Here is a 26409-nt window from a genome sequence, read left to right as displayed (position 1 = left end):
GGGCTATCTCAGTAGTACCTGTGACTTGCAGGGAAGGGCTCTTCCAGGTCTGGGAGTAGCAGAAGAGCTGTATCTGTACTTTCCACGTACAGTGAGAGCTATTTCAGGAGTTTTTGTGGTCATTGAAGGGGTCATCTCAGGGTTCTCTGAGATCTGGAAGGAAAGGCCAGCTCTGGGAGCTTTACAAAGGTCAGAGCAGCTGATGGGGTTTCCTTGTATGATGGAAGCTACTCCAGAACTGTGCTTGCATTAGGGAAGCTATCTCTGGGTCTAGTCTGCGCTAGGGAGGATGGTCTCAGGGGTCCCATGATGAATGGAGGTACAATTTCTGGGGTCAGCCCATATTTTATGTCAGGAGTCTGCCAAACTAAAGGGGTGATTTCAGGGTTTTATGTCAGAGGACGGCAGATTTTTTTGTAAGGGTTCAGATCAGTAAACATTTTAGACTTTGCAAGTCATACAATTGTATTACAATTTTTTAGCTTTGTTGTTGAGTGAAAGCAGCCGCAGGTAACATGTGAACGAATTAACGTGGCTGCATGCCAATAAAACTTTATTTACGGAAGTAGGTAGTGGGCCAGAGTTTGCTGACCCTCGGTTTTTGTGATTTAGAGGAAAGGTTATGTGGGCATCTCAGGTCTGCCCGAGCCCTCTCCCCACTTGACCCCTGCACCTCTCTCTTCCCACCAGGATCCTTCGTATCCAGAAAGAGGCACCCACGCTTCAGCGGAAGGAGCCCCCGCCTGCGGTGCTCGAGGCTGACTTGACGGAGGGCGACCTGGCTAACTCCCACCTGCCCTCCGAGGTGCTCTACATGCTCAAGAATGTCCGGTCAGTGTTGGGGTGCAGGCGGGGGGGGGGGGGCTGCAGAGCTGGGGGCTCACCTGACCTCCTGCATTCCTCCCCCTCCCCCCCATCCAACAGGGTGCTGGGCCACTTCGAGAAGCCGCTCTTCCTGGAGCTCTGCCGACATATGGTCTTCCAGCGGCTCAGCCAGGGGGACTACGTCTTCCGGCCAGGCCAGCCGGATGCCAGTATCTACGTGGTACAGGATGGGCTGCTGGAGCTCTGTCTGCCGGGGCCGGTGAGTGGACCAGCTGCGGGGCACTGCTGGGAGATGGGCAGTGGGGACTGGGCGTTGCTGTTGGTCAGCGGGGTTAGTGGTCTTTTGAGATGTGCAGGCAGAAGTTGGGAACGAAGGTGCAAGGGTGTCGGGTTGGTCTACACAGTCAGTGGTTATGATGCTGTTCAAAGATTTGGTGGGTTTGGGGATCGGGGTGTCAGTGATCACTGGGTGGTGAGGTTGAGAACCAGTGGCATGCTCAGGGGTTGGAATGCCAGTTAGCAGGGTGGGGACAGCCCCGGTCAGCCCCCCGGCCCCCGCCCCCTGTGTCTCAGGATGGGAAGGAGTGTGTGGTGAAGGAAGTGGTCCCTGGGGACAGCGTCAACAGCCTTCTGAGCATCCTGGATGTCATCACCGTGAGTAATCAGTCTTGGGGGACAAGGAGGCTGGGTATGAGGACCTAGTCAGTGGGCTGGTTTAGAGAGGGTCGTCTGGGGGGCCCCAACCTCCGAAAGTCCTCTCCGATGCTGCCAGTGGTCTCGCAAGGTGCTGGCATTGGGAAGGACTTGGGGAGCAGTGAGGCAGTGCACAGCCCCTGATCTTGATTCTCCTCGTCCTCCCCACACCCACAGGGCCACCAGCACCCCCAGCGGACTGTGTCTGCCCGGGCGGCCCGAGACTCCACAGTGCTGCGGCTGCCGGTGGAGGCCTTCTCTACCGTCTTCACCAAGTACCCTGAGAGCTTGGTGCGGGTGGTGCAGGTCAGCGGGCCTTCGGCCTCCCTCCACCTGCCTCCACCCATCCCAGGCACCTGCGGGCTGGCGCTCAGCAGCCAGGAGGCGCTCAAGCTGTGCTTATCAGCCCCGAGCAGCCAGCTCTTTGGGGGCCCCTGTCCCCTCCCTTTAGCTGCCTCCACCCCTTCTCCCCAGGCTTCTGCCACCTGATTGTGGGTTTCTCCCTGGCTCGCCCTCTGCGCCTGGCCAGCCCTTTACTGCTCCCGAACCTGACCTTCCCTACACGTCCACCCCCTTAATGCCTAGTCCGCATTTTCTTCCGCTTCTTGTTGTCTGATTCTCGTTCCCCAGTGTATCACGCCCCCCTTTTTTCCTGGCCACAGATCATCATGGTGAGGCTGCAGCGGGTCACCTTTCTGGCACTTCACAACTACCTGGGTCTGACCAATGAGCTGTTTAGCCATGTGAGTTGCGCAGGGAGCGCAGGGAATATGGGGCCGGGAGGGTGGTGGCGGGATGCATGCCTCCCGGGACCTACCACAGGGTACTCTCTGTTACCAGGAGATCCAGCCCCTGCGCCTCTTCCCCAGCCCTGGCCTCCCAGCCCGCACCAGCCCCGTGCGTGGCTCCAAGAGGGTGGTCAGCACCTCAGCTACTGAGGAGCCTAGGGAGACTCCTGGCCGGCCGCCTGACCCCACTGGGGCCCCACTGCCTGGACCGGCAGGTATCAGAGATGACCCCAGCCATGTCCCAGGGACCCCATAGCTAGGTACCCAGGTCTGACTCCCATTTGCTCCCCTGGAGACCCCCTGGCCTTGGCCCCAGGGGGCCATCAGAATCACTTTCCTAGTCCCCCAGTCCTCAGACTGTGAGCCGACCCCTCTCTAAACCCCGTGCAGTTCCCTACCCTGTGATCCTAGCTTTAGGCCTGGTGGCTTTGAGGGGCAGGAGCCTGACCACGTGTCTCTCCCAGGGGACCCAGTGAAGCCCACATCCCTGGAGGCTCCCTCTGCCCCCCTGCTGAGTCGCTGCATCTCCATGCCCGTGGACATTTCAGGTTTGGGGCACCAGGTGGGGGAGGGGGGCAGCCATCAGGTTTCTGGGTTGCCTGTAGGCATACCAGCCTTGATTTTTCCCGTCTGTGAAGTGGGAATACTGGCAGTATTCTCATGATTTCTTTGTGGGTAATTATTAAGACGGTGTCTTCGCAGCAGTGGTTAAGAAGGATTCTGAGGGCGAGTGCAGTAGCAGAGTAGTCACGTCTGCGCAGATAGGGGATTTGGCACATAAGTCAACTGGGATCACTCTCATCTTTATTGTTTTTATAAATTACCCCCTGCCCACCGCAGGCTTACAGGGTGGCCCCCGCTCAGACTTCGACATGGCATATGAGCGTGGTCGGATCTCCATGTCCCTGCAGGAAGAGGCTTCAGGGGGGCCCCAGGCAGCTCCCGCTCGGGTAAGGCCTTGCCCTTGCCCCCTCCCCTCCCCAGTGCCCTCCCAGAGCCCTGGCCTGGCCCATAGTGGCATCCCCGAAAGAAGGTCAGGTGGGAGCACAGAGGTCACAGGCCCTGCCCCGTGCAGACCCCCACTCAGGAGCCCCGGGAACAGCCAGCAGGCGCCTGTGAGCACAGCTACTGCGAGGACGAGCTGGCCACCGGTGGTTGCCCCTTCGGCCCCTACCAGGGACGCCAGACAAGCAGCATCTTTGAGGCAGCGAAGCGGGAGCTGGCAAAACTGATGCGGATTGAGGTGGGTGGCCACGGGGTCCTGGGGCATGTGGGGCAGAGAACGGGGAGGCCCATATGGGCCCATCTCAACCCCCGCTTTCTCTCCAGGACCCCTCCCTCCTGAACAGCCGGGTTTTGCTCCATCATGCCAAAGCTGGCACCATCATCGCCCGCCAGGGGGACCAGGTGAGGCTGACCCCTGGTCTCTAACGCAACCCTGACCCAAGACATTTTTCTGATCTCTGATCCTTACCCTTTGACCCTGTATGTACATCTCTCCGTGTGTGATTTCCATCCCTGCCCCTAGATGCTATGACTCTGATCTCTCTGCCCTCTGGACTTCCTGACCTTTCCTCTCTAATCCTCAAACCTTTTACGTGAGGGCCACAGCCCTAGATCTCTCTTACCTGCCCTGGTCTTTCCTGTGACTGCTGTTTTGTGACCTTTCAATTCTACGGTATGCTCTGATGTACTGTCTGCTTCTCCTCTTGGGCCCCTGCCAGGATGGGTACGCAGTAAGTCTGTAGGATCAGAATCTGGACCCAGAGGCCGTGAACTAGCCCCTGGAGCTGGATTTCAGGGCTTCCTGGCAGCACCTGGGAGTGTAGGAAATTATATCCCACAAATGCATCTATTGTCCACATGGGGAATCTGAGACCTGGTCATGATTTCACAGTCCGGAAGCACAGAGGAGGAGGGCTCTGGACTGGGGGGGAGGGGCAGAGTTGTGATCACACTCCAGCCTGACTTCCTCTTTGACCTTGTGCAGATCATTGAGATAGTTCTCAGGTTCCTCATCTGTGGAATGGGGTATTAACAGTACCTCCCTGCTAGAATTGTCACCAGGATTGAAAAGTGGCTCTGTACTGCTTAAGGTTTTCAGAGGTGGCAGGCTCGGCGGGGAGGGGGGGGGGGTCTGGAGCAGCTCACGGTGAGACTGCTGGGTAACATGACAGAGGCACTGAGACTGCAGCCCCACCTCAGGGGAGGGGGAGGGAGGGCCTGGGCTTGGAGGGGGTGTGGAGGGGGGTGGCCCACCTGCTAGCTGGCTGGGATATTGTTGTATCACTTGGTCTGTTGATTAAGCTGTCACTTCGAGCTGCTTATTACAGGGGTGGACTCCTTTCTATAGAGGAAGTTGGGTGAGGCTTTTGCCAGCTGACCATGGTACTTGGGGGTGGGAGGAATCGTGGTTACACTGTGGCTCTTGTGCTGGGCCCCGGGGCCCTGCTTACCTGGGAGACTCTGTTGGGCTCAACTTAGCCCCAGCCTGGCCTGCTAACAGACCAGACTGGTTGGTCTGCAGCCGCTCAAGGCTGCTGGGGGTCTTCAGAACTTTGTTAGGGACATTGATCTGCTTTGCCTCCCTCCAAAATTTCATACCAGTGGTTTTTCATTCGGGGGTGGTTTTTAAGCCCCACCCCCACTCTAGGGACATTTGCCAAGGTTGAGAGATTTTTTATTGACTTGGGAGGGTGCTACTGGCATCTAGTGGGTAAAGGCCAGAGATGCAAGAATGCACAGGACAGCCCCCCCCCCAGCAGAATTATCCAGCCCCAAATGTTAATAGTGCCAGGGTTAAGAAACTCTGCTTTACAGACATTTTCCAAAGGGTGCTTCATGAAACACCTATATCACAAGCAGGGGATCTGTGCTCAAACAGGTTTGGGAAATGTTGGCTATTCGATCCCTTTGTGGAAGCCCTTTGTGAACACCATTAGTATATTCAAGGCTCTGAGAAGTCTTGCAATGAAGAGACTTGCATCACCTTGAAAAGAAACCTCATACCCTTTAGCTCTTCTCCTCTTGCCTCCTAACCCCCACCCTAGCGGTAAGCAGCTCCTAATCTTAGGTCTCTCTAGACTTGCCTGTTTTGGACATTCCACATAAACAGAATCATACCGGATGAGGCCCCCCGTGGCTGACTTCTTTCACTTAGCATCATGTTTTCAAGGTTCATCCACGCTGTTGTGTGTGTTGGTACCACTTCTTTAGGACGAAATCATCGGGGGTGTGGGCCTACCGCATATTGTGCATGCACTCGTCACCTGATGGGCACGAGTGATTCCCACCTTTTGGCTATTATGCATAATGCCGCTGCCACGATTTCTGCACGAATTTCTGTGGGCATGTAGGTTTCCATTTCTTTTGGGTGTATATCTAGGAGTCAAGTTGCTGGGTCAGGGCAGTTCTACTTTTAACTCTTTGTGGACTGTTTTTGACTTTTGCCAGACTGTTTCCCAGAGCGGCAGCCCTATTTTACATCTACACCCTAACACGTTTAGATGCTAGTTACCCTTGTGTGTGCAGGAGCGTCTCACGGGTTTGAGTTGAATTTCCCTAGCGATGGATGATTTTGAGCATCTTTTCTTTATTACAGATCTTATTTATTTATTTATTTATTTGAGAGAGAGAAAGCACAAGCAGGGAGGAGGGACGAGGGGCAGACAGACAGAAAGGAGCAAGAGCAAGCTCCCCGCTGAGCAGGGAGCCCAATGACAGGGGCTGGGGGCTCGATCCCAGGACCCTGAGATCATGACCTGAGCCCAAGACAGACGCTTAACTGACTGAGCCACCCAGGCGCCCCTGATTTTGAGCACCTTTTCATGTGCTGATTGGTCCTTTATCTTTGGAGAAGTGTCAGTTCAGAGCCTTTGTCCATTTTTTAATTGAGTTAGATTTTTTTTTATTATTGAGTTGTTAAGAATTCTTTATGTACTCTAGATACAAGACCCTTAGCAGACATGTATGATTTGCAAATATTTTCTCCCAGTCTCTGGGTTGTCCTTTCACTTTCTTGATAGTGTCCTTTGAAAGTCAAAAATTTTTTTCAATTTTAGTCAAGTCCAATTTGTCAATTTTTTGTTGTTGTTGCTTATACTTTTGGTGTCCTATCCAAGAATTCATCGCCAAATTCAAAGTCACAAAGATGGGCTGCTGTAGTTTCTTCAAAGAATTTTATAGGTTTAGCTCTTACATTTATGTATTTGATTATTTCGACATGGGGTGAGGTGAGGGTCCAGCCTTGCTTCTTACATGGGCTACTTGCTCGGCCTAAGCAAAGAGGGTTTAAGCTCAGCCACACCCCTGCATAGCCACTCCTTCCAGCCTCTCGCTGGCTATGTTGAAAATGTATGGGCCTTGGAGCGCCTGGCTGGCTCAGTTCGTAGAGCATGTGACTCTTGATTTCAGGGTTATGAGTTTGAGCCTCATGTTGGGCATAGAGGTTACGTAAAATAAAACTTTTTTTTTTTTTAAGATTTTATTTATTTATTTGACAGAGAGACAGCCAGCGAGAGAGGGAACACAAGCAGGGGGAGTGCGAGAGGAAGAAGCAGGCTCCCAGCAGAGAAGCCCGATGTGGGGCTCGATCCCAGAATGCTGGGATCACGCCCTGAGCCGAAGGCAGACGCTTAACGACTGCGCCACCCAGGCGCCCCTAAAATAGAACCTTTATTAAAAAAATAATTTATGGGCCTTAATTTGAGCTCAGATTTTGGTGATCCATTAGTAATGTCTGCCCTGGGTGCCGAATGGGAATTAGATACATATGCTGCACAGCTCAGAGCTATCCAAAGCCTTTACTCCCCCCCTCCAATTTTTCCTTCCTTAGCCTTTCTTCTGGGTGCATCGAGCTGGGTGGAGGCCGGGACTGTTGCCCATGTGCCCATCTCTGCCTCTGCCCCACAGGATGTGAGCCTGCACTTTGTGCTGTGGGGCTGCCTGCATGTCTACCAGCGCATGATTGACAAGGCAGAGGATGTGTGCCTGTTCGTGGCACAGCCTGGGGAGCTGGTGGGGCAGCTGGCAGTGCTCACGGGCGAGCCCCTCATCTTCACACTGAGAGCCCAGCGTGACTGCACCTTCCTGAGGATCTCTAAGTCCGACTTCTATGAGTACGGCTGGGCACCCCCTCTCCATGGTGGGGTGGGAGTGGCACTTGGAGGGCCCCCACTTGACTCCATTCGTCTGTGGCAGAGGTCATCCCTCTGGATGCCCAGTGCCTTTCCAGGGCAGCTTTGAGCCCTTCTGATCCCACTGCAGGCCGTCACCCACCCTCTCCACTTCCTAAGGAATGTGCCAGGGCACCCCCCCAGCCCATGCACCCCTAACTTTCCCTTCCAGGATCATGCGTGCACAGCCCAGTGTGGTGCTGAGTGCCGCGCACACTGTGGCTGCGAGGATGTCGCCCTTTGTGCGCCAGATGGACTTTGCCATCGACTGGACGGCGGTGGAGGCAGGACGCGCTTTGTACAGGTGCAGCCCTTGCCTCTTCTTGCAGCTCAGGCCTTGCCTAAGACCCAGCCCAGACCCTGTCTTACCCGCTCCCCACCCCAGGCAGGGCGACCGCTCCGACTGCACCTACATTGTGCTCAATGGGCGGCTGCGCAGCGTCATCCAGCGGGGCACCGGCAAGAAGGAGCTGGTGGGCGAGTATGGCCGCGGGGACCTCATTGGCGTGGTGAGTGCAGCACCACCCACTGCCCTCTGATCACTCCCGCTACGCGTTCCCCCCACCTCTCCTACCAACAAACACGTCGTCCCAGGTAATCTGATGGGTGGGAGATGGCGACTCCCGACCTTTGGCCTAGCCCAGTCCGCTTGCCCAGCTCCTTTCCGTGGGCAGGAGGGGGCAAATTCTTGGGGTGGTGAGTCTTAATCGGACTCTGTCCCCAGACATCTATTAGAAGAGGAGACAGGCCCCGCATCCTCCCTCCGGGCATGGATCCCTAACCCTCTCCCTCTCCCTGAAGCCGTAATGAGTACGGGGTTTGATTTCCACCCATATCGGGGTCTGTCGGGGTAGGGCGGTAGCGCCTCTTGTCTGCACCCACGGTTCGCTCCCCCTTTCCTATTGGGGCCTCCGGGCTCAAGCAAACCTGGTCATGTACGGGGGGGGGGCCCCCCCAGGTGGAGGCGCTGACACGGCAGCCTCGTGCCACGACGGTGCACGCTGTGCGGGACACGGAGCTGGCCAAACTTCCGGAGGGCACCCTGGGCCACATCAAACGTCGATACCCTCAGGTGCCGCCCGAAGCTGTGTGGGCTGGTCTCCTACTGAGGGGCGGGGGCCGAGGGGGCAGGGCCTAATAGGACAGATTGAGGGCGGATAGAGCCCCAGGGAGCGGGGAGGAGGCGGAAACCCTCGAGTTTGGGCAAGGCTCTTCGGCGTGAGGCCCAAGTAACGGGGACCCAGGCACCCCGGTAGGAGGAGGGAAAAGTAGAACTAAAACAGTTGCTCCTCTCGTCTCATTGGAACGCTGGCCTCCCGTGCCCCAGGTCGTAACTCGCCTCATCCACCTGCTAAGCCAGAAGATTTTAGGGAATTTGCAGCAGCTGCAAGGACCCTTCCCAGGTGAGAGCCGGCTGTCCCCGGGAATGCTGGGGGATGTAGTCCGACGCCTAGAACACGCTGGGGGGGGGGGGGCTAAGCCCTGGGCATGCTGGGAAATGGAGTCCGGCGTATAAACCACGCTCTGGGTGGGGCTTAAAGTAGAAGTGGGATCTGATTTCTGGTGCTTGCCGGCGGGGGTGGGGGATGGAGTTCGGGGTCCTGGGCACGCGGGGAAACAGAGCCCTAGACCCAGGCCATGCTTTTCATGTAATCTAAAATACCTGTCATTGCCGGCGGGTGGAGTCTTCAGGGGCGAACTTGGTTCTGGGTGTCGGGGCCTGCGGACGAATGGAGTCCACATTCTGAGCACGCTGGGGGAGAGTGTCCTAGGAGAGTATGCTGGGAAATGAAGTCCGTGGGGTGGAAGCCGGGGCTGGGGGCCAAGTTGGGAAGGGGCTTCTGGAATTCCTGGCCAACTGAAAGGTGTAGTTTGCTGAGTTAGGGTACGTTGGGAATGGAGTCGGATTCCAGGTGCATGGAAATGAGGAGCAGAGATTCTGTGTGAGGGAGAGCCTGAGTCAGCCGCGCCTCTACACCTGCTCCTGCCTGCACCCGGGGTCTTCTGCCCCTTCAGCCTTGACACCTGGATGGTGGGGGCAGTGGTGAGCCTTGGCTAAGGCCCGTCCCGATGGTCAGGGTCTTCCCCCAACAGATTTTTTCCCCAGTCTTGGCCCATGAGTACGAATCATTGGTCCACCCTTGTCACAATTGTGGGGCAGCCTTGCTGGCGGAAACATTAAGATCTCGGGCCCCTGAGTGCCTCTCTGTTGATGAGATACAGAAAAGTTCCCCAGGGAGCACCTAATATGTACTAGGCCCTGTGCTGGGCACAGGGGCTGGGGAGAGTGCACAAAGCAGATGAGGCTCCTAGAAGGGTTTACAGCTTGGCAAGCAAGATGTTTGAAAAATACAAAGAAAAAGTGTGATGTCACAAGCTGACACATACAGTGAGGAAAACAAAAGAAGGCCTTGATGGAGTGTGACAGAGGGAGGGAGGTTTTTCTGGGGACAGTGAGCTGGGACTTGACAAATGAGATAGGGCGTGGCCTTGAAGAGAATGAGGAAGGCCCCCGCACATAGGGTTTTGTGGTTTTGAAGCACTTCAAGGAGGATAGTGAGCAAGGGGAAGGGATGGGGGGAAGGGGCAGGTCATGTAGGAGCTGGGAGCCCCAGAAGGTCGTTTAAGCTTATTCAGAATGTTTGGGGAAGCAGCTGGAGGGGAGGAGGCAGTGAGAGGTCCAGGTAAGAGGCGGGGGAGAAGCTAGGAAGCAACAGATGGGTCAAAAATATATTTGTTTCTGACTAGTTTTGTGTTCAAGTCCTTTCAGTGGACAGAAGCACCGAGGCCCGTCCGCGCAGGCCCGGTGGCGTGCTTGTAGGATTATGCAATGGATCCTGTTGCGATTAAGTCCCAAATTGAAGGTCAGATGGCTAGGTCTTATCAAGACGGGACAGGGTGAGGCTGTGGGTCCAGGCCTGAGGCCTTGACCTCTGCTGTGGTGTCACGAAGCCTCAGGTGGGGCGGGATTTCTGGGGAGGAGGAGCAGGTCCACCTCTCCAGATGCAGGATGCACTGCAAATCTCCCTCACTGGGGTCCCAGCAGGCTCGGGACTAGGCGTCCCCCCTCACTCGGAGCTTACCAACCCGGCCAGCAACCTGGCAACGGTGGCCGTCCTGCCAGTGTGTGCTGAGGTGCCCATGGTGGCCTTCACTCTGGAGCTGCAGCATGCTCTGCAAGCCATCGGTCAGTGGCGGGGGGTGGGGGTGAGAACAGGCCACTGGTCTGTGGGGGGGGGGGGGTCATGCAGGGCGTGTGTGGGTGGGGCGGTGGCCAGTGGGGTGGGGTGGGGGTGTTGTGGGTCAGGCCCCCAGTTCTCTTGACCTGGGTGTCTGACTCTCCATCGTCACCCATCCTCAGGTCCCACGCTCCTCCTCAACAGCGACATCATCCGGGCCCGCCTAGGGGCTTCTGCTCTCGACAGGTCTGTGTTCGGAGTTTGAGGAGGTGGGGGATAGACTTGCAGCCTAGAACGCCTTCAGATCGGGTTGAGTTCTGGGTGGTGGACCAAGAAGCATGTGCCCCTTCAGTCAGTGGGAGAGCATGGGTAGAATCGCCCCTGAGGGCGTGGACATGTGGGGGCCTGGGTGTCTAGGTTCCTCTCCTCCCAGGAATGCAGCTACATGGTTTCTAGGAGGTGTGGGACCCATGACCAACCCCCAGGATGACTTAGCCCTACCCCTATCCCAGCATCCAAGAGTTCCGGCTGTCAGGGTGGCTGGCCCAGCAGGAGGATGCGCACCGCATCGTACTCTACCAGACTGACGCATCGCTGACACCCTGGACCGTCCGCTGCCTGCGCCAGGCCGACTGCATCCTCATCGTGGGCCTGGGCGACCAGGAGCCCACGCTCGGCCAGGTGCGGAGACCGTGCATGGTGACCCGCCCCCCACCTCCCGACCCTGTCCCCTGCGGTCCAGTGCCTGCACCTGGCCCCGTGCACCCTCACCGTGGGGTTAGGCAAGCAGGGACGCAAGCTCGGCCAGGTGTGGAGGGTGGGGAGGAAATGACCGAGGATGCGAGGATGCCTGACTTTCACCCCTGTTTCCCCACAGCTGGAGCAGATGCTGGAGAACACAGCGGTGCGTGCCCTCAAGCAGCTGGTGCTGCTGCACCGGGAGGAGGGCCCCGGCCCCGCGCGCACGGTGGAGTGGCTCAACATGCGCAGCTGGTGCTCGGGGCACCTGCACCTGCGCTGTCCGCGCCGCCTCTTCTCTCGCCGCAGCCCTGCCAAGCTGGTGAGCGCCGCGCCTGCAGGGGCCCCCAGCAGGGAGCGCTGGCCTCTAGGGCCTTTCCGGGGCGGGGCGGGCTGAGAGACCTGTGGGGGCAGGAGCGGTGGTGTGGAGGCCCAGACACCGCCTCCTGCACCCCCATCCTCATGCGTCTCGTCTCTGCCCCGCCCCCACCCATGCCGCATCCCAGCACGAGCTCTACGAGAAGGTTTTCTCGAGGCGCGCGGACCGGCACAGCGACTTCTCCCGCCTGGCGCGGGTTCTCACCGGCAACACCATTGCCCTCGTGCTGGGCGGGGGCGGGGCCAGGTGAGGGGCGGTGCTTGTCCCACGGGCTCGCCCTGAGAGGAGGGATTAGGGTGCCTGAGGGGCGGAGCTTATTCCCCAGGAGCGGTCCTGCAGGGGTGGGGCTGGCACCTGTTCCTTGCCTGTGGGGGAGGTGGGAGAAGAGGAGCTCCGGGGGGCGGGGCCTGGGGGATCTCCAGTGGGTCCGTGGGTTTTCTCTCCCTTGCAGGGGCTGCTCACACATCGGCGTGCTGAAGGCGTTGGAGGAGGCAGGAGTCCCTGTCGACCTGGTGGGCGGCACCTCCATCGGCTCCTTCATCGGGGCCCTGTACGCGGAGGAGCGAAGCGCCAGTCGCACGAAGCAGCGGGCCCGGGAGTGGGCTAAGGTGTGTATGGAGGGGGGCGCCTACCGCAGGAGCACCCTGAATCCTGATCCCAGAGGGGCTCCTGGGCTTTTTCTGCCCTTTTCCTGACTTCATCTGTAATCCCTTCCTGGACGCGAATGACAAAACCTCCAGGACCTTGCTGATCTCTTGTGATCTCCTGGTTAGTGACCCTAGTCCCCAGCTCCCCGCTGGAGCAATCAGGACCCTTAGTGACCACCTCGTTAGTGGCGTGACCACCTCGTTACTGGCACGACCATCTCGTTAGTGGCGCCAAGGGACTCCCGTTCGACCCCAGCTAGCCTCCTTGTCCCTAGAGCATGACGTCGGTGATGGAGCCGGTGCTGGACCTCACGTACCCCGTCACGTCCATGTTCACCGGGTCGGCCTTCAATCGCAGCATCCACCGGGTCTTCCAGGACAAGCAGATTGAGGTGTGCCCTCTGCCCTCACCTGCCCTGTCCCCGCTGCTCCCCACAGGAGTCCCCACTCCTCTCCCAGCTCGGTCCCTGTGCCCATAGGACCTGTGGCTGCCATACTTCAACGTGACCACGGACATCACTGCCTCGGCCATGCGTGTCCACAAAGATGGTGGGTGCCCTCAGCTGGCCCCACAACGACCTCTGCAGTTGTGTGGGGAGGGGGTGCAGGGAGGGCAGCCGAGCACCTGGGACATTGTTAACATGAGTGACCGTCCACCCTGGCCTGATTGATGAACACTAACCATCACCCACTAATGCCCCAGAGGCCCCAGGTATGTCTCTCCTCAGGGGTGGGAGGCTGGGGGATGAGTCAGGCGCCTCACCCCCTCACGCCGTCCCCGCAGGCTGCGTGTGGCGTTACGTCCGGGCCAGTGCCTCCTACTGCCCCTACCTGCCCCCGCTCTGCGACCCCAAGGACGGGCACCTGCTGGTGGACGGGTGCTATGTCAACAACGTGCCAGGTCAGCGAGCCCACCGGGCTGGCCGGGCCTCTGAGCATGTCTGAGCGTGTCTGTGCGTGTTTGTGTCTGTGTGTCCCGCTGGGCAGGCTCCCTGTGGCGGTACGTCCGCGCCAGCATGACGCTCTCGGGCTACCTGCCGCCGCTCTGCGACCCGAAGGATGGGCACCTCCTCATGGACGGCGGCTACATCAACAACCTCCCAGGCAAGTGGCTGCCCGCTCACCCACACGCATGAACACGTGCAGGCGCACACACGGACGGGTGCACAGCGGACACGCGCACACACAGCAGCAGATACGTGGGCGTGCCCGAGGACAGGCGTGTGTGGAGCTGGAAAGTGCACCCATGTACTATGTTCAGCATGGACTGACACATATAGACACACGTGCGCACACGGAAGGGACACGCAGGCACAGCGGGACACCCGTCTGGGTTCACACCAGCCACGCCTGTGCTCACACGTTCTCGCTGCTCACAGTGCGGGTGGCGTACTCACGCATGCACGTGGCCCATGAAATTAGGCCCGTGGCTTTGCACACCAGTCTGTCCACATACACACTGCGCGCTGCCTCCGATGCGCACAAGTGTACGCACACAGATGGCGGGCACCTGCGCGTCCGAGGGGAGCTTTCAGATGAGCAGGGGCCGGCGGTGCCACTGAGAATTCCGCGAGCCCGGAAGCGAGCACACACAAGTGGGCACACGTGCTAGCTGCACATCCACTCTCAGCCCCGGAGGCCGGAAAGCAGCCAACGGCAGCAAATCCAGCCACACTCTGTCGTTGTCGTGTACACCTTGTCTCGTGGCTGCCTTTGTGCCGCAGTGGCAAAGTTAGGTAGTTGTAAGAGAGGAAGTTATTTTCTCTCCAGCCGCTTTGAGAAAAAGTTTGCGAAGTCCTGCCGTGTGTGCTCTGTGCACACGCTAACAGACACACACACGTGTGCAGATCCCCAGGCGGACAGTGCTGATCTACACACACGTGGACTGAAATGCACTCAGGCCCAGGTGTGTGTTTAGAGCTGTGGACACGCAGACACGAGACACACACAGGTACAGAGATGCGCGCAGGCGCACGGATGTGGGAGCATGTTCCTAGACACACACATAAGCTCATGAGGGACTCGTGCAAAGTCTGCTGGAGACTCAGGTATCTTCGTGGGCTGGGCCTGGCTATAGGACCCTGTCCCCATCCCCTCAGGCTCTCCCAGACCCACTCAGGGACCCTCTGTGGGACACACGGACACGCAAACACAGACCCACAGGCACACCACCCTCCTCACGGGGCTGTCACCTACCCTTCACGCCTCTGTCCTATTTCCTTGAATCTCCTTGTTCTTGGTCATCAGACGGTCATCCCCGTCTCAGCCCCAAATTTCCCCCCAGATTCTCCCGTATCTCTGATACCACTTTCTCCCCAGCAAATCTCTGTTGCTGTCTCTGCTTCCCTGCATTTCTCTCCCTTGTGGCTTGACTTCCATGCCTATCCGTGTCTGTTTTCTTGCTGCTTGGGCTCCCTGCCTCTCTGACTCTGTCCTCCTGTGTCTCTGTTTCCTGGTATCTTTACGGCTCTTTGTCTTTCCACAGCACTCCCCTCCACGCCTCTGTCCCCCCATGTGTCTGACCTGGTGTCTTTTTTTCCCAGCAACTTTGTCCCTTTGCCTCCATCTCCTCCATCCCTCTAGCCCCAGTTCCCCAGACTTAAAAGCTCCGCCGTCGGACCCCCCCTCCTCAGCATCATGGGCATCGATGTCTGTGCCCTTTGCATACCAGCATGTTGTTTGCATGGGGTTTTTGTGTGACCATTTGCATGATGGTGTTTTTGGGACTGGGTTGAATGTCCCTGCCCTGGGCCCTGGTGGGGAGCTGCCTGCTGACCGCCACCGGCCCTACAGCGGACATCGCCCGCAGTATGGGTGCCAAGACGGTCATTGCCATCGATGTGGGAAGCCAGGATGAGACAGACCTCAGCACCTACGGAGACAGCCTGTCTGGCTGGTGGCTGCTGTGGAAGCGGCTAAACCCCTGGGCAGACAAGATCAAGGTTCCAGACATGGCCGAGATCCAGTCTCGCCTGGCCTACGTGTCCTGCGTGCGGCAGCTGGAGGTTGTTAAGTCCAGCTCCTACTGCGAGTACCTGCGCCCGCCCATCGACTGCTTCAAGACCATGGACTTCGGGAAGTTCGACCAGATCTATGTGAGCGGGTGGGAGTGGCCTGGTGCCCGTATGGTGGGCTGGCAAAGCTTTATTACCTAAAGCCCAGGGCGACCTGAGGGAAAGGATGGTAGGGCTCCATTCCCAAATGGGATCCTTGAGGAACAGAGTGGTAATTGATTTGTGATGTCTGCAGTGAGTGTGTCCAGGGAATGTGGCTGTGCATGTGCCATGTAAGAACTGAGTTTCCCACAGTGTGCCAGCTGCACTGCCTGAAGCACGTTAGAGGTCTCTAATGCCATTTCTGCACTGGTGGGAATGCGAACAGGCGATCAATTAGCCATGTCTGCCTCAAGCATGGGAGCCGTGGGGGAGCCCTGCGTGGCATAGCTGCTGATCTGAAAAATGCGTCTTAGCCCACGGCCGCTGAAATTGATTGGGAGCTGAGTGTGCCGTGATGGATTAGTGATGTCTGTCAAGGCTTGGGAGATGGGGATGTCTGCAGATGTATTGTGTATTTGCAGCCCTTGAAATAAGCTGACACACCATCATCTCATGCCAGTTGGTACTTGGCGCACTGTATGGGGCTGAGGGGGAAGGACTGTAGAGAGATTGATGGGACACAGGATGAGGAATATGGGGACAAGTGTGCTACATGCAGCTGGCTTGGAAATGAGTTGAGTCTCAGACGCCAGCTCCCCCAGAGCGTCAGGCTCTTGAGAGGCCAAGGAAGGGTCCACAGAATGGAGATAAGCAGAGAAGGGGAGGCAGAGAACACATTAGGGAGGGGGGCTTGCAGGCACGGCTCCAGCCTCCTCCCTTCCCGCAGGATGTGGGCTACCAATACGGGAAGGCTGTGTTTGGTGGCTGGAGTCGGGGCGACATCATTGAAAAGATGCTCACGGACCGGCGATCTGCCGACCTTAACGAGAGCCGCCGCGCAGACGTAAGCCTGTGACCTCCCTCAATGGGGCCACTCTTAACCATAGAGATTCTCCCAGCCTGGCTGAGGCACCCCCAAAACTCAGATGATTTAGTTGGATTTAGTTGAGCCCCTCAGACCAGAGAGCTCCCCATTGGCTCTCTGGGGCCCCCGAGACACCACAGCCCGACACTCCGGGACCCCGCAGACACCCCGAGAGCCTCACCTACACCACTCCGCAGGTGTTGGCCTTCCCCAGCTCTGGCTTCACTGACTTGGCGGAGATCGTGTCGCGGATTGAACCCCCTACGAGCTACGTTTCTGACGGCTGTGCTGATGGTGAGGGGCCAGGGGCACCCTCCAGGGGTGGGGGGCGGAGCTGGGCCTGGGATCTGTGGGATATGGCTGGAGACGTCAGGCCAGCCCGCACCCCCTCACTTCACGCTGCTCCCTCATTCCAGGGGAGGAGTCGGACTGCCTGACGGAGTATGAGGAGGACGCAGGCCCTGACTGCTCACGGGACGAGGGGGGCTCTCCTGAGGGCGCGAGTCCCAGCACTGCCTCTGAGATGGTGAGAGTGGGTGGCCCTGGCCCTCCACAGGGTGGGGGTGACACGGCTGAGGCATGTACGAGCACTAGTGTCCCGTGATGTGTGCATGTGGCGCTCCTGTCCCTGCAGGAGGAGGAGAAGTCCATTCTCCGGCACCGGCGCTGTCTGCCCCTGGACCCTCCCAGCTCAGCTGCAGATGCCTGAGGACCTCAAGAGGGGTCCCCCTGGGGCTGGGTCGGGGCTGAGCCCTGTGGGGGTGGCTCACTCCTTCTCTGCCTGCTGCTATGCCTGTGACCCTCCTGGGTCCCCCTTGAACCCCAGCCCCCGGGCCCCACACACTGGACTGCCCTGCCCCCAAGGGGAGGGGCCGCACTGCACTGATGGCCATGATCAGTCACTCCCAATAAACCTTCCTCTCTTGGAAGCGGCCTTGTGTCGTCTTTGGGTTTGGGGAGCACCTCGCCCCACCTTCCATGACTAGGATGGCCGGAATTGGGGCCGAAACAGCCTTGAGCTTTTCACGGTACCCACGTGCCATGCCCAGCCTCAGGCCCAGCTAGCTTACCCCACTGTGAGTGCTCTCTCAGAATTCCCCTATAGGCCTACTCAGTGCTGGCTTCAGACCACAGGACCTCTGAATGCCATGTGCACCCCCTGGGCATCACAGATTTTTGGGTGCCCACTCTGGCACCCCTCATTTCCCTTACTAGGTTCCCACAGCCTTTGCGCTCAGTAGGCCGGACCTACTGTGTGCAGGTGCTTTGTGTTTTCTATACGGTCCTGCTGTGTGCAGCACAGAGCCTGGTTCCTAGAGGACACTGCATATGCGCAGGCTTGAGGACTTTCACAGGCTCCTGGGCTTTGGCCCTACTGTGTGTTCGGCTGTGGGCACACAGAATGAGTCAGTCTCTACGGTGTGCCGAGACCGGTCCCCGAGGGTTCTCATTCACTGTGTTGGTGTGTCCAGACTGTGGAACCAAACCGCCTGGTGTGAAACCCAGTCTTGCTTCTTACTGGTGGCCTCTGGCTTGTTACTGAAACTCTCTGAGCTTCCCTTGCTTCACTTGGGGAGTGGGGATGTGGGTCGGATGTTACTGTTCCAGCCTGGGCCCGGCTCCTGGCCAGTGCCCCTACTGTGTGCTGCAGGCCTCTTGGGGCCCCTGGGCGCTGCCTTTACCACATGCTGTTGTGTGTAAAGTTCACTGGCACTAAATACACACACATTGGTGTGTGGCCATCCCCCATCCATCTCTAGAACTTTCTCATCTGAAACTGAAACTCTGTGCCAATTAAACACAAACTCCCCACCCCCTCCCCCAGCCCCAGCTGCTACCATCTCCTCTCTGTCTTTGTGGATGTGACTCCTCCAGGGACCTCCTGGGAGCGGAGTCCTTGGGTATTGGAGCTTTCGCGACTGGCTTCGTTCACTAAGTGTGACGCTCTCAAGGTTCGTCCGTGTTGTAGCAGGTGTCCCCACGATATTCCACGGTATGGATGGGCCACATTGTTTATTCATTTGTCCGCCAGTGGACACTGGGGTCGCTTCCACCTCTTGGCCGTTGTGGGTGATGGCTGCTGTGAACACGGCTGTGTACATACCCGGTTAGGAGTCCCTGCTTTCACTTCCTCTGGGTGTGAACCCAGCAGTGGAATTGCTGGGCCGTAGGTCGTTCCAAGTTGAACTTTGTGAGGAATTATCACTCTTCTTCACAGTGGCTACACCACTTTACCTCTCACCAACAGTGCACCAGCTTTGGAAGGCTTTTGAGTGGAGAACAGTCAGATCTGTGTTTCCAGAAGGGGCAGATTACAGGGGACCGAGGAGAGATGATGAGGCCTGGGTTGGGGCAGCAGACACAGGGATGGTAAGGAGAGGACAACGGCCAAGAGATACAAGAAAATTCTTCAGAACCCTGAGGCTGATGTGCAGTGGGGGGCTAGGGGCAGGGGTCACCAAGAGGACGAAGGCACCTTGGTTGGCATAGGTGACCAGGGAGGGGTATCTATACCGAGATGGGGTGTAGGGAAGGGAGTAGGACAAGCGGACGATGCTGGGCTCTGTTTTGACCATGTTCAGTCTGAGGAGCTTCAGGGACCATTCGGGGAAAGATGGCCGGGGCTCTGGACATTTGAGGTGGGAACTTAAAAGAGATTTGTACCAGGAACCTGTCGGGAGGCCCCAGGACAGTGGTGGAGAATGATGCCATGGAGATGGGTGATGTTGTCCAGAGAGGCCGTGCTGGGCAAGAACAGCCCTGGGGCGCACGCATGTCCTGTTTCTAGACGCTTACCTGAAGCTCCCCTCCTCGCCTTGCAGTAGCCCCGAACCAGCACCCTAACTGTGAGTCTGTGGGCTTGGAGAGCCCACTACTCTTCAAGGCGGACTCAGGGTAAGCTGGAGGTGGGCTGGAGCTTCCCACAGTCCCCAGGCATATCGCTTTGCTGTGGCCGCCGTAACCCAGTGCCACAGGCTGCAGGGGCTTCAACAACAGACCTCGATTTCTCAGTTCTGGAGTCTTAGAAGTCAAAGGTCAAGGTGTCGGCAGGGCCAGTTCCTTCTAAAGCCCCTCTCCTTGGCTTGCAGATGGCCATCTTCCCCCCGTGGCCTCACACGGTCTTCCCTCTGTGCCTGTGTTGTAATCTCCTCATCTTCTACAGACGTCAATCATGTTGGATCAGGACCCACCCTAATGACCTCATTTTAACTTAATTACCTCTGTAGAGACGCCATCTCCAAATACAGTCACATGCTGGGGACCCGGGTTGTCTTAGTTCGGGCTGCGATAACAAAGTGCCTTAGACTGAGCGGCTCGTACACAACAGAAGTTTATTTCTCACACTGGTGCAAGCTGGAAGTCTGAGATCAAGGTGCCAACATGGCGGGGTTGTGGGGAAGGCCTCTTCTGGGTTTCAGTGCCGACTTCTTGTACCCTCACTTGGCAGAGAGAGGGTGAGAGAGGTCTCTGGGGTTTCTGTTACAAGGGCACTCGCTAATCCCACTAATAAGGACTGCAGCCTCGTGACTAATTACCTCCCAGAAGCCCCATCCGATACCATGACATTGGGGGCTGGGATTTCAACATGTGAATTGAAGCAGGGGACACAAACCTTCAGTCCTTGCGTGAGGATTAGAATGTCAGCGTATGAACTGGGATGGCAGGGACATAGTCCAGTCCATAACAGCAGGGAAGATATTTCCAGCATGGTGAGGCAGTGTAGAGCACAGGCCTAGGGTCAGACCACCTGATTCAAATGCCCAGTTGTTCCAATTCCAATTCCTGGATTCTGTGAAGGAAAGAGCCATCTTTTCTGGACTTTGGCTCCCGTATGATTTTCCTACTGCTTCTGTCACTAATCACCACAAACCTGCTGCTTCAACAACACACATTATTTTACAGTTCCGGAGGCCAGAAGTTCGGAATGGGTCTCTCTGAGCTAAAATCCAGGTGTCTGTAGGGCTGCATTTCTTCTTGAAGCCCTAGAGGAGAATCTGTTATCTTGCCTTTCTGGCTTTTAGAGTACCTGCAGTCTTTGTCGTGTGGCCCCATTCCCCACTTTTGAAGCCAGTGGTGGCCGGCTGTATCTTTCTTACACTGCATCACTCTGACCTCTGCTTCCATCATCCTCTCCTTCCCTGACACTGACCCTCCTGCCTCCCCCCTGCAGAGACCCCTGTGATGACATTGGGCTCACATGGGTCATCCAAGATCATCTCAAGATCCTCAATGTAATCACTTCTGCAAAGGCCCTTTGGCCATGTAAGGGGACATGTTCACAGGTTCTGGGGACTAGGATGTGTGCATGTTTGAGGGAGGTGGGCGTTATTTTGCCCAAGTACATGGACTGAGCCAATAGGAGACCCTCAATAATATAGTCATTTTTTTAAAGCATTTATTTTATTTTTTAATTTTTTAAAGATTTTATTTGAGAGAGAGAGAGAGAGAGAGATAGCATGAACAGGGGGAGCAGCAGAGGGAGAGGGAGAAGCAGACTCCCTGCTGAGCAGGGAGCCCAACATGGGGATCGATCCCAGGATCCTGGATCATGACCTGAGCTGAAGGCAGACGATCAACTGACTGAGCCATCCAGGCACCCCTATATTTATTTACTTTAGAGACAGAGAGAAAATGAGCATGAGGAGCAGAGGGAGAGAGGAGAGAATCTCAAGCCGACTCCATGCTGAGCGCAGAGCCCAGCATGGGGTTGAGCTCACCAGCCTGAGATCAGGACCTGATCCAAAACCAAGAGTAGGAAGCTTAACTGACTGCACCACCCAGGCGCCTCTACTCATTTTTGATGCTCTATTCATATCTGGAACACCAGCGTCTCGAGGGTAGGAAACTTCATCTCTTGTGCCCCATTGTTGAATCGGTGGCTTCTCCCTTCTGGGAACTGGGTCTCAGAATGTCAGCACCATGGACAGTGGGAGCGCTGTCCCAGGTGCTGCCAAGGCCCCCTAGCTGCCTTCCCCTCCTAGTGCTCCCCCAGAAGATCTCTAGGTTTTGAGGGGCACATTAAGCTGAAAATTCAGTCCCAGTTTGCCCCTTGTTGACATCTCACCCTAGTGGCCTTCCCCACTTCTTTTTCTCAACCTCTCCACGGATTCCTGCCTTGAAGCCCTTTGTTCTTTTCTCTTTACTCCTTGTGTAGCTGAGTAAGTCTATTCTCAAATAGCACCTCTTCAGATTGTCCTAAGCTAGTGTCTAAAGTAGCTTCCCCACCCCCACCTGCCCCGTTTCCTTGCTTTTAAATCACGATCTCTATACCCACGGTCGTTTTACTTGTTTATTTAGTTGTTTATATCCATCTGTATGAGACATGCTTGAATGTCAGTTCCATCACTGGAGAAACCTTGTAGAGAAGAGCTCCTGGCTCATAGTAGCTGCTCAATAAATGATTGTTGAATGAACTCAAGCTCTGAAGATAAATCAGAGATATTTGAGATGTCTCCCACTCTCTAGGAATCTTGGAAGCCCACCCAGGAACCACATAATTTCCCCCTCCCTTTAAGCAAAGATGGACACTACCAGCAGCAATGACAATAACAATGATTTTATGGAGAAATTGCTGTATATCAGGCCTTGTGTTGATGCAGGTATGTTCTCTTTGAATTCTCACAGTTCTATGGAGGACATACTGTTATCATCCCATTTTATAGGAGAGAAAACCGAGGCCCTTGAGGGGGTTAAGTTACACAGTTGTTAAGAGATGGAGCCAGGATTCATAGTCATAAGCTTACTCATTACCCAGTGCTATTTCCCCGGGAGTGGACTTGTGAGATGTCCATTGTAGGCTGTAGTCCTGGGGGCAGCACTTAATCCTCAAGAAAGAAGTGCTCCATGGACTTAGAAGGAGACCCTGATCACAAGAGCCTACCTCTAAGGTGCCCCAGGTCTCTCCAACTTATACTGGCATCACCCTTTCCTACCTTCTCTCACTGATCCTGGGCAGGTTGGGACCCCTGGCACCATGAAGCCAGAATGGAGCCAGTTATGGGCTAGATTGTGCCCCCCCCATTTATATGTTGAAATCATAAACCCCGGGACCACAGAATGTGACTCTATTTAGAAATAAGGTTTTTAAAGAGGCAGGTAAGTCAAAATTAATCTAACTGGCATCCTTTTAAAAGGGGGAAATTTGGACACTAAGATACACAGAGGAAAGATAATGTGAGGACACAGGGAAAACATCATCTACAAGGCCAGGGAATGCCTGCGGCCCAGAAGCTGAAAGAGGCATGGAACAGAGTCTTCTTTACAAAGCTCAGAGGAATCAACCCTGTTGACACCTTGATCTCTGACTTCTCGCCTCCAGAACTGGAGACAAGAAATTCCTGTTCTTTAAACCACCTTTTCTTTGGTCCTTTGTTATGGAAGCCCTACTAAACTAATATAAAGCCCTTGGCTGGACCCAGGTACTAAGATGTGGTTGGTTGGTGTATCAGTCAGGATAAATCAGATTATGCTGCTGTAACAAAGGACTCCAAAGTCTTGGGGGCCTAAAACTCTACAAAATTAATTCTTTGCCCTCAAGATGTATCTGTTGTAGATCGTCTAGGGAGTCTTTCCCACGTGCCTCGCTCCTCACCCCAGGTGATGAAACAGCCACTATCTGGAATGTTTCAGAGCACTGTAGCAGAGGAAAGAAATCTCTGGGGTACTCTGCGTGGCAATTAAGTACTCTGGCCTAGAAATGACACAGCATTCTTCTCACTGCTCATTAGCCAGAACAAGTCATGTGGTTATACTCAACCATGAGAGGCCAGGAAGGAGCAGCCCTACCCTGCACCCAAAAGAGAGAGGATTGGAAATATTTGGTGAACATCACTCATCATTTAACAGAATTAGTTGGGCTTCCACTGGAGCCTCTTGGGCTGTCCAGGCTACTTCTCTCTGGTTCTAGAGCTCAAGGCGCAGCTAATGCTAAGAAATCTTGGGGTTCCGGTGAAGGCCTGGGTTCTGGGTCAGGGGGCCTGCCCTGCAGCTCACAGGAGCTGATGGAGAGGAGTGGGATCAGAGGAGACTGACGGAGCCAGAGTTACAAGGGGCTTTGCTTTACGTGTTTCTGGCCAGGTCTGTGAAAACAACCACAAATGGGTCAGACCCCAGGACATCTGGAAAGCTGGGTAAAGGGTCTCTCCTATATTGAATGGTCTCCTAGGTATCTCTCCCTCCCCTAAATGAAAACAGACGTCCACAAAAATTTGTATGCAAAGGTTCATAGCAGCATTACTCATAATAGCTAATCAAATACCCATCAACTGATGAACGAACAAACTGTTACAGCCACACAATGGAATATTATTTGGCCACAAAAAGGAGTGAAGTATTGCCACATGATACAATGTGGACGAAACTTGGAAGCATTATGCTGAATGAAAGAATGTATTAATGTGATGACTTGATATATATATGCATTGTGAAAGGATCCCCCATTGAGTCACCTAACATGTCCCTCACCTCACATATTTATCCCCTCTCTCTCTCTCTCTCTCTCTCTGTGAGTACATTGAAGTTCTATTCTTAGCAAATGTCAGGAATACAACACAGTGTTATCAACTGTGGTCATCATGTTATAGATCAGATCCCCAGACCTTATTCATCTTATAACTGAAAGTTTGTGCCCTTTTACCAACCTTTCCCTATTTCTCCATCTCCCAGCCCCTGGCAACCAGTTTCCTAGTCTCTGTTTCTATGAAGTCAACTTTTTGCCCCCAGATTCCACATGTAAGTGATCCCCTACAGTGTTTATCTTTCTTTGTCTGACTTATTTCGCTGAGAATAATGTCCTGCAGTGTCATTCATGTTGTTGCAAATGACAGCAATTCTTTGTTTCTAAAGGCCAAATAATATTCCCTTGTATATATACCCTACCTCTTCTTTTTTTTTTTTTTTTAAGATTTTATTTATTTGACAGAGACAGAGACAGCCAGCGAGAGAGGGAACACAAGCAGGGGGAGTGGGAGAGGAAGAAGCAGGCCCACAGCAGAGGAGCCTGATGTGGGGCTCGATCCCAGAACGCCGGGATCACGCCCTGAGCCGAAGGCAGACGCCCAACCGCTGTGCCACCCAGGCGCCCCACCCTACCTCTTCTTTATCCATTCATCCATCAACGGGCACTTGGAACGTTTCCATACCTTGGATATTGTGACTAATGCTGCAGTGAACATGGGGGTGCAGCTATCTCTTCAAGATAGTGATTTCCTGTTCTTTGGATATATACCTAGAAGTGGAGCTGTTGGGTTGTATGGTAGTTTTATTTTTAGTTTTTTTGAGGACCCTCCATACTGTTTTCCATAGCGGCTGCACCAATTTACATTCCTGCCAAAGTGCACAAGGATTCCCTTTTCTCCACATCCTGTGATGGAAATGTTTCTAGTCGATAGTGGTGATGGTTGCACAACTCTGTGAACACATGAAAGCCCACTGAATTGTACACTTTCCATGGGCGAATTGCATGGCATGTGAATTAGATCCACAGATTCGAGTGGGAACCTGTGGGGACGGAAGATTTAGGGTGATTCAAAACAGGGACCTGGATTATCTCAGAGTTGGGGGAGAGTCTGCCCCTCGCCAGCCAAGTAACTCCCTTTTCTCACCTCGGTCTTTTACATAATTTTAGTCCCTGACTCAGTCCCTTATAGGAGGGGACACACACACACACACACACACACACACCCCTTTCCTGGATAAGCTGCTTCTTTCTCTGCCACCAGAGGACGAGGGGACACACACACACACACACACACACCCCTTTCCTGGATAAGCTGCTTCTTTCTCTGCCACCAGGGGACGAGGGGACACACACACACACACCCCTTTCCTGGACACACACACACACACACACACACACACCCCTTTCCTGGAGACACACACACACACACACACACACACACACACACACGCCCCTTTCCTGGGTCAGCTGCTTCTTTCTCTGCCACCAGGGGGCGATCCTGCCGTGATATTTGGGTGTCTGGCCCCAGACCTGAAGATGCCGGGCGTGGAGCTTTCTTCTGTGGACTGAGGGAGCCTTAAGTGTGGGCAGCAGTTGGCTAACTCCTTGCTTTCTTTATGGTAAACAACGTGTCCTGGGGAGGGGGTGCTTTTTCTCATTATAAAATGATTACTGGTGTGTTTAAAATAGATAAAGCATAAAAATAAAGGTAATATATGTTCATTTGGAAATAAATATTCATCATACATGGTCATTAGAACATTCAGAAAATACAGAATATTAAAAAAGGAAAGTAAGGGGCACCTGGGTGGCTCAGTCGTTAAGCGTCTGCCTTCGGCTCAGGGCGTGTTCTGGGATAGAGCCCCACATGGGGCTCCTCAACTGGGAGCCTGCTTCTTCCTCTCCCACTCCCCCTGCTTGAGTTCCCTCTCACTGGCTGTCTCTCTGTGTCAAATAAATAAATAAAATCTTAAAAAAAAAAAAAAAAAAAAGGAGGGGCACCTGGGTGGCGCAGTCGTTAAGCGTCTGCCTTCGGCTCAGGGCGTGATCCCAGCGTTCTGGGATCGAGTCCCACATCAGGCTCCTCCACTAGGATCCTGCTTCTTCCTCTCCCACTCCCCCTGCTTGTGTTCCCTCTCACTGGCTGTCTCTCTCTGTCAAATAAATAAATAAAATCTTAAAAAAAAAAAAAGGAAAGTTTAAGTCGTCCACATTCCACTCCCTAGACACAAACACTGCTAATATTTTCTTCTCTTCCCAGTTTGTTACTCTAAGTTCAGTTTATTCTTTTTAATTTTTAAATTTTTTAAAACAGATTTTATTTATTTATTTATTTATTTATTTATTTATTTGACAGCAGGAGAGAGAGTACAAGCAGTGGGAGCAGCAGAGGGAGAGGGAGAAGCAGACTCCCCACTGAGCAGGGATCCTGACCGGGGGCTCAATCCCAGGACCCTGAGGTCATGACCTGAGCTAAAGGCAGACACTTAACCGACTGAGCCACCCAG

The 26409-nt window shown here is 55.1% G+C and overlaps 1 protein-coding gene across 19 annotated transcripts in view; it reads left to right on the top strand.

The window, feature by feature from the left end:
* Nucleotides 1-26409, top strand: part of PNPLA6 (patatin like phospholipase domain containing 6) — a 29901-nt gene that overhangs the window by 3320 nt on the left and 172 nt on the right. For 4 of the 19 annotated variants that reach the window (XM_057311491.1, XM_048226892.2, XM_048226893.2 and 1 more), the window contains 29 exons: nucleotides 691-831; nucleotides 925-1084; nucleotides 1399-1479; nucleotides 1696-1824; nucleotides 2181-2261; nucleotides 2359-2521; nucleotides 2771-2854; nucleotides 3147-3256; nucleotides 3382-3549; nucleotides 3636-3713; nucleotides 7218-7423; nucleotides 7653-7784; nucleotides 7866-7989; nucleotides 8439-8552; nucleotides 8808-8883; nucleotides 10527-10667; nucleotides 10842-10905; nucleotides 11172-11340; nucleotides 11537-11719; nucleotides 11904-12022; nucleotides 12228-12384; nucleotides 12699-12815; nucleotides 12903-12972; nucleotides 13411-13527; nucleotides 15217-15518; nucleotides 16306-16422; nucleotides 16641-16737; nucleotides 16860-16969; nucleotides 17078-17372. In XM_057311491.1, the coding sequence (XP_057167474.1) occupies nucleotides 691-831; nucleotides 925-1084; nucleotides 1399-1479; nucleotides 1696-1824; nucleotides 2181-2261; nucleotides 2359-2521; nucleotides 2771-2854; nucleotides 3147-3256; nucleotides 3382-3549; nucleotides 3636-3713; nucleotides 7218-7423; nucleotides 7653-7784; nucleotides 7866-7989; nucleotides 8439-8552; nucleotides 8808-8883; nucleotides 10527-10667; nucleotides 10842-10905; nucleotides 11172-11340; nucleotides 11537-11719; nucleotides 11904-12022; nucleotides 12228-12384; nucleotides 12699-12815; nucleotides 12903-12972; nucleotides 13411-13527; nucleotides 15217-15518; nucleotides 16306-16422; nucleotides 16641-16737; nucleotides 16860-16969; nucleotides 17078-17152 (3685 nt within the window). In that variant the 3' untranslated portion in view covers nucleotides 17153-17372. Of the gene's footprint in view, nucleotides 1-690; nucleotides 832-924; nucleotides 1085-1398; nucleotides 1480-1695; nucleotides 1825-2180; nucleotides 2262-2358; nucleotides 2522-2770; nucleotides 2855-3146; nucleotides 3257-3381; nucleotides 3550-3635; nucleotides 3714-7217; nucleotides 7424-7652; nucleotides 7785-7865; nucleotides 7990-8438; nucleotides 8553-8807; nucleotides 8884-10523; nucleotides 10668-10841; nucleotides 10906-11171; nucleotides 11341-11536; nucleotides 11720-11903; nucleotides 12023-12227; nucleotides 12385-12698; nucleotides 12816-12902; nucleotides 12973-13207; nucleotides 13325-13410; nucleotides 13528-15216; nucleotides 15519-16305; nucleotides 16423-16640; nucleotides 16738-16859; nucleotides 17373-24108; nucleotides 24229-24346; nucleotides 25637-26409 lie in introns of those variants that run through there. The other 15 variants (XM_057311490.1, XM_057311483.1, XM_048226890.2 and 12 more) reach the window with 13 other exon arrangements.

Source organism: Ursus arctos, unplaced genomic scaffold, assembly GCF_023065955.2.
Source record: "Ursus arctos isolate Adak ecotype North America unplaced genomic scaffold, UrsArc2.0 scaffold_14, whole genome shotgun sequence".
Classification (NCBI taxonomy): Eukaryota; Metazoa; Chordata; class Mammalia; order Carnivora; family Ursidae; genus Ursus; species Ursus arctos.
This window is presented reverse-complemented; position numbering and strand designations above follow the sequence as displayed.